This window comes from Salvia miltiorrhiza, chromosome 8, assembly GCF_028751815.1.
Source record: "Salvia miltiorrhiza cultivar Shanhuang (shh) chromosome 8, IMPLAD_Smil_shh, whole genome shotgun sequence".
Lineage (NCBI taxonomy): Eukaryota > Viridiplantae > Streptophyta > Magnoliopsida > Lamiales > Lamiaceae > Salvia > Salvia miltiorrhiza.
Genome location: NC_080394.1, coordinates 32613420 through 32620154, shown reverse-complemented (window position 1 = coordinate 32620154; position 6735 = coordinate 32613420). Strand labels below are relative to the sequence as shown.

The 6735-nt window shown below is 33.8% G+C and overlaps 2 protein-coding genes across 2 annotated transcripts; one reads left to right on the top strand and one right to left on the bottom strand.

The window, feature by feature from the left end:
• Positions 1-906: 906 nt before the first annotated feature.
• On the top strand, positions 907-4566 carry LOC130997764 (adenosine kinase 2-like). Its single transcript, XM_057923194.1, has 11 exons — positions 907-1131; positions 1462-1515; positions 1677-1723; positions 2109-2335; positions 2572-2636; positions 3282-3358; positions 3429-3526; positions 3620-3690; positions 3774-3840; positions 3921-4104; positions 4256-4566. Exons 4-11 carry the CDS (start codon positions 2237-2239, stop codon positions 4396-4398), a joined length of 804 nt encoding a protein of 267 aa, XP_057779177.1. The 5' UTR covers positions 907-1131; positions 1462-1515; positions 1677-1723; positions 2109-2236; the 3' UTR covers positions 4399-4566.
• Positions 4567-5539: 973 nt separating this feature from the next.
• Positions 5540-6326, bottom strand: LOC130997765 (auxin-induced protein 15A-like). The gene has a single exon (XM_057923195.1). It carries the CDS (start codon positions 6095-6097, stop codon positions 5726-5728), a length of 372 nt encoding a protein of 123 aa, XP_057779178.1. The 5' UTR covers positions 6098-6326; the 3' UTR covers positions 5540-5725.
• Positions 6327-6735: the final 409 nt, after the last annotated feature.

Sequence of the window (6735 nt, the reverse complement as noted above, 5' to 3'; positions counted from 1 at the left end):
ATTTTTTATTCTGTAAGTTTAACAGTTTATAATTACGATACAAAAGATTTATTAATAGTTTTATTAGAAGTTTAATTTTTGCTGAATCCTTAAAATTAAAATTAATTATGTAAAGATGAAGCCTAGAAAATAAACATGAATTTCATATTAATCTTCTTTTCTTTTTATCGTGCTTTTTAATGACGGCAAAGTTAGGTGATGCTTAATTAATTAAAATTAATTTTTTACATTAAATTTATGAGTTTTCATTTTATTTTATGAGTTTTATAATATTATAAATTTAAAAAATTTAAAATATAAATTTATACTTATAAAAAATTATTTATTAAAAAAAAATCTTTTTACGTGCAATATGTACGTCATGTCTACCCATAACTATAAAAATCGCGACGCAATTGACAATTGTGGTAGGAGCGGCAATTTAAATCATTCCAACACCTCAATGGAAATTTTTCCTATCAAATTCATGGCTAAGTGTTTACACTATAAGAAAAAGTAACACTATAAAATATCTTCTGAAATATCAAATATTTTTGTCACAGTTAATAAAATGCAAATATCAGATATATATATATTTTGTTTTTTCTTAAGCAAAACTAATGTAGTATTTGTACCTTCCGTCAGCAGTAGCGCGTACACAAAGTGTAAAATTAAATTTTTCATCAATCCATCAACCCACGTACAATACGTCATGCGCCTGGTACAACACGTAAAATGCAGAAACCTCCGATATTGAGTAATTTACAACTCACCTACAGCTCAAAAGTACCAACCAGCGTCGATCGAGCCGAGCCTCCCACCACCATCTACTTGCACCACAGGTGCGCCAGAGTAGTGTATTTTATTTATTTATTTATTTTTATTTGGCATGTGAAATTAGACTAGTATATATATAGCGAGAGAGAAAGAGGATTTACATCAAACAAACACACATTATATACGCCTCAGTCACGCACCGCTACACGCCTACTTCGCTCGTTGAGTCCCTTCATTTTCAGATTTCTGAAAATTTACGTTCGATTGATCTCTTTCCTTGTGGAGAGTTTAAATGGAGTACGAAGGAATCCTTCTGGGAATGGGCAATCCGCTTCTGGATATCTCTGCTGTGGTGGATCAAGGATTCCTAGACAAGTAATACATACATATCGTGTATCAGCTTGAATTCCTTAGTTTTGTATTTTCCATTATCTTGTCTTTGCCTTTATTTCTCTTAGATCTCTAACAATTATGCTGAGTTTAGGCCGTTTTTGTTTTATTTTTTTAAAGTGAGAGTTTTCTTTATATGAAAGATTGCATCAGTAGAGTTGTTGTTTTGTGTGTGTCTGCGTGATTTCTTCCTTTTATTCTTTTTATTTTGGTTAATTGCATGTGTTTCAGCTTGTGTTTGTAGATCTTAATTTTCATCCATAATTCTGCGATGCTTTGTTATGCCCCGAAGCTAATTTTGATTTTGCACGACAGATATAATCTTAAGTCAAATGATGCAATTCTGGCGGAGGAGAAGCACTTGACTATGTAAGTATTTCAATGATTTTTGCTTCAACAATTACACTTTTGCGACGTACTTATAATACTGTAGATATTGGTAAACTTGCTAATATGAGAGGTCATTGTAGATGCAAAATGACTTCATATCGTTAGGAACCTAACTAACAATTGCTCACTGCATTTTTCAGGTATGATGAGATGATATCAAAGTATAAAGTCGAGTACATTGCTGGAGGTAATTGATTCGCTCATTTCTCTTCTTTTGGTTTCATTTCTTTATTGCAAGTTCCTTCTTTAGAAACTGCAGGTTTTTTTTTTTTGTATATTGCTTAGAACGGTTGTATTATTTGTCAAAATAACTATCATGCAAACTTAAATAGTTATATATAATACTACACTCACACTTGACATAGAATCGGCAAGTGAAAAAATTCTCGTAAACTAAATTATTCTATTTGTTACAATAAAAAATCCAATCACAAAAACTAATTTCTTTTATGGAGAAGGAAATTGGTTATTGGGGTAAATGAAACTAACATGACCACATAGGTCTCAATGTGACTTTAGACTTTTGTAGTATCAACATTTTGTGACAAGCTTTCTTTCTTTATCCAATGCAGGAGCTACCCAAAATTCAATCAGAGTGGCACAAGTACTAATGTTTCTTGTTTGTAGATTGTTAATCTTATTGCGAGTGGAAAAATCATGTTTCACCAACTAATTATGTTTGACATGTCATTTTTAGTGGATGCTTCAAATTCCTGGTGCAACTGCTTACATAGGATCGATTGGAAAGGACAAATTTGGGGAGGAAATGAAGAAAAAAGCATTACAATCTGGTGTTAATGTTAGCCAAACTCTTAGCCTTTGCTCTTTTATGTACATTTATCATCTTTTTTATATAAAATATTCACATCAAAATTATTTTTATTGTAGAGAAAAATCCGCGAGCATTTTTTTCATGACATTATATTTTTAAGATTGCATAACTTCCATTTGTTTGCTCATTACTGTTCGAATTGATCTCTTCTAATCTCTTACCCCTTGCTGCTGAATCATCTGATATTTCTTCTGTTGGATTAGATTTGCTATTATGAAGATGAATCTCCTACTGGTACTTGTGCTGTATGTGTGATGGGTCACGAACGGTCAGTCTCATAAACAACTAATTTTGATTTAAGTTGTTTGTATTCTTTCTATGATTGGTCACCACTACATCACGAATTTTAACTGATGAATACAACTGTGTAATTTTCTAGCTTTCATTAGATTGTACTATGTGTATGCTTGTTAGAGTATATCTATTTTTAATTTTGTTTATTTGGGTGTGATTAGTAAGCTATAAAACTAACTAGGCTGCAATGATCATTGTATGATAAGTAAAATAGGAGTTTTAATATTTTTTGCTTTGGTTCTATTGTAATACTTTTACTTAATAATTCAAATGAATGTAATATAAGTTATTTTCAAGAAGGGCCTGAGAATGACATCTTGTTTGTTTTTTATGATATCACAACCTTCTAAAGTACTATCATGATAGACAACCTTTGATTATACTACTGGCAAGTAAGTTTAATCACTCAAATGATTGGCAGTTCACTGAAGAAAAGAGTTCCTTGGAATTTCAAAATTTGAAGCCAATGAATCGTCGTTGTCTTTCTTGTTGAAATTGTATCTTTGTTTAACATCTTGGTTTCACTTTTTGCCATTGCAAGTATTCTTTGATACATACTCCTTTTATATATATCCTTGCTTTAGTTGGACTAATCATATAATAATATTACATATTGCAGGTCACTTGTTGCCAATTTGTCAGCTGCAAACTGCTATAAAACTGATCATTTGAAGAAACCAGAAAATTGGGCATTGGGTATTGTTACATATAAGGTAGTGCTTGGCCCATATTACGCAATTAACCATGCTTAATTTTCTTTTGGCAGTGGAAAAGGCCAAATTCTACTACATAGCTGGATTTTTCCTCACTGTCTCACCAGAGTCTATTATGCTTGTTGGTGAGCATGCAGCTTCGAAAAACAAGGTTGGAAACTTGACTGTCAGTTTCTTGTATATTTGATGTTGTATTAAAGATTGGATGAGACACCATGTTTTCCTATAAATTTGTCTCATGTAGGTTTTCATGATGAACCTTTCTGCTCCATTTATATGTGAGTTCTTTAAGGATGTACAAGAGAGAGTATTCCCGTAAGGCTGGTTACTTGGTTCTTCATATCACCTAGAAGATTGAAAATTAGACATTCATAGCGAACATTATTGTTTGATTTTAGGTACATTGACTATCTTTTTGGAAATGAAACAGAAGCAAGAACTTTCTCTAAAGTTCATGGGTGGGAGGTAAATGTTTTTAGTATAACCTGATAACCTGCATTTATTTGTTTATTATAGACTTACTGGTTTCTTTTCTTGAGGGACAGACTGAAGATGTTGAAGAAATAGCATTGAAAATTTCTCAGTGGCCTAAGGCATCTGGGGCACACAAAAGAATCACTGTTATTACACAAGGTGCTGATCCAGTAGTGATTGCAGAAGATGGGAAGGTGAAGCTCTTCCCTGTAACTTTGTTGCCGAAAGAACAACTTGTTGACACCAATGGTGCAGGTGTGTGAATCTGTGTTACTTTTGATCTATATTTACTATCAATTTCTACATGAAAAAAACAAATAAAGTGTCCATGGCAACTCTGTGCAACATAACATTGAGCAAAGTATTTATTCCCTTGTTGTTTTCGTTTTTGGTTTTTATTTTTTAGGGGATGCGTTTGTTGGTGGATTTTTGTCCCAATTGGTTCTAAATAAACCAATTGAAGATTGTGTAAAAGCTGGATGTTATGCAGCAAATGTCATTATCCAGAGATCCGGCTGCACTTACCCAGAGAAGCCTGATTTCAAATGAGAGCTTATTTCCTTTTCCTGCATATATATCCTCATTCTTGGGTGAACTTTTTATCGTTGTTCTCAACTTATTTTAATGCATGTACTCGTCTCAGTGCTCCACCACATGCCCAATATTTACAAGGGATTTTAATTTGGTTATAAATATGATCGTGTCATAAGAACTTTAGATGATTCTGCGTTATTAGATCTAAAGAAATACATATTTAGCAAGTCAAAGAAAAAAAAGAGAAATATATATTTAGAAGATTCCATGTTATTAGATATTTTAGTAAAAAAAAAAGAAGAGAAAATGATTATATTTTGTTTGAATTTTGGAGGTTGGTAGCTCGGAGTATTGGAAGTTTGTTGGGAAAACAAATTGTTGATATGTTGATTAGACAGTTGAGTTTTGCGGTTCTTAGCAATGTTTGTAAGGTAATACAACGACCAGCCTGTCCTAACTAAACAATGTCTTGGATTTTCATAGCCATATTAATTCATGGTATACTATTTAAAACTGACCCTGTTCACCCAAAGCTAAGGACTCTTTATGAAGTTTCGTATTTTGCAGATTTAACACTTTAGTTTAGCTATTATAGAATTCAGAAATGACTTCAGTTATATATAAGTTAATCTTGCATCAGTATGAGATATGACTTATGAGATTTACCTTCTAAATGTATTTAACGCTGCTTCAAAGATGTGGTTTTTCTATCCACGTCATTTGCTTATGCTATATGCTTCCTCTGTCTCGCGAAGCTTGAGCAGTATTCATTTTCGGGTTGTCCCGCGAAGCTTGAGCACTTCCCTTATATGACAAAAGTTTTTCATTTTATTCATATTTTCACTTTTTCACGTGTCACACTTAACATACAAAATACTAACTCCTTAAAAACCCGTGCCGAAAACAAATTGCTCAAGCTTTGCGTGACGAAAGGAGTATATCTCAGTTCCAACTCAAGAGCTGCTAGTATGTTTACTTACTTGGAGTATCGAGTACGATTCATCTGCTCATTAAACTGGGTGCTCCTTTGAAATGATTATGAGGCAAAGTGCTGTATGCTGATGTTGACAAATTTCAAGTAAACATTATAGATATGTTTGTATGGTAGTTAGAAAAAAATGTTGACCACTTGATACCTTGCTTTGAAATCTATCAATTCGACAATCTAGAGATATATATCCCCACGAACTAAGGTTTAAGCATCAGGTGATACAAATAACTGAAACAGAGGAGTAGTCTAGATTATATTTAGTACATGAGAATAATGAATATACATATTGGTGGTGAGTAGTCCTAAATTGGGAGTTAAATAACATTAATGAATGAAATGATGATATAGGTGTCATAGGCAGATTGGCAGTCGTCGATCTGGTGGAGATTTGGCGCATTGAACAACAGTGAGGAAGATGTTTTCGTCGCAGGGGATGCGAAGTTTTGAATCAGCATTGAAATCATAGACTTCCCGAGCTTGATCCAGCAATGCCTGAAACAGCGGGTTCTTGAGCAAGCTAACTTTGATCACGAATCTCTTGTCACACTCTCCTACATACACTACCAAGTGCCCCTTTGGGACGTCACTCGGCACGATCTTCTCCTCGTGCACCAACGCCCACAACGACCACGACCAACACGCCTCACAAGGCATCACGCTTCTCCCCATTCTTCGCCACTTCTTCATACATGTTTTCAGGAATTTCCCTTTCATCATGTTCATCTTTTTGTGTATGATGAAAGAGAGAGAGAGAGAGAGAGAGGGATGGTGAGGTTTTGTGGGAGTGATGGAAGTTTATATATAAGAGTGGGAAAAGAAAAAGAGCCAAGGTTTTGGAGCATTCAATGTTTTTGACATATGTGTGTGTGCAGCTAAGAGGCAAGTTAAGTGTGACTGTGATTTTAAAAAGTGCACTTATAGTGCAGGTTGCTCTGCTGTACCTTTCTCTTGTTTATTTTAGTATTCATCTCCATATATACGAAATTGTACGAACATGCACTGCATGATTTAGATAAATATTTAAATCCTATTTAAGAAACAGAGTTACCACCAAATAAACCCCCTTTCTATATTTCTTGTGCGTGTGTGTAATCTTTCAAAGGTAGACCCACCTGTTGAACAAGGAAAATATAGATAAGATACGAAGAGGGATGGGAGAGATAAGCTTCTCGGGCATAGTGCAATATCCACTTATATTAATCCTCATCGCATTTGAGATATTGTCCTTTCAATAAAAAAAAGTTGATGAGATATTGTAAAAAACTCAAGGGCTTTCTCTCTCTAGGACTGGTGGATGGGTTTATGAGTATTTAATGGATAAATATGCACTCGAGTTGAAATTGAGCAACCTAATTTGCGTG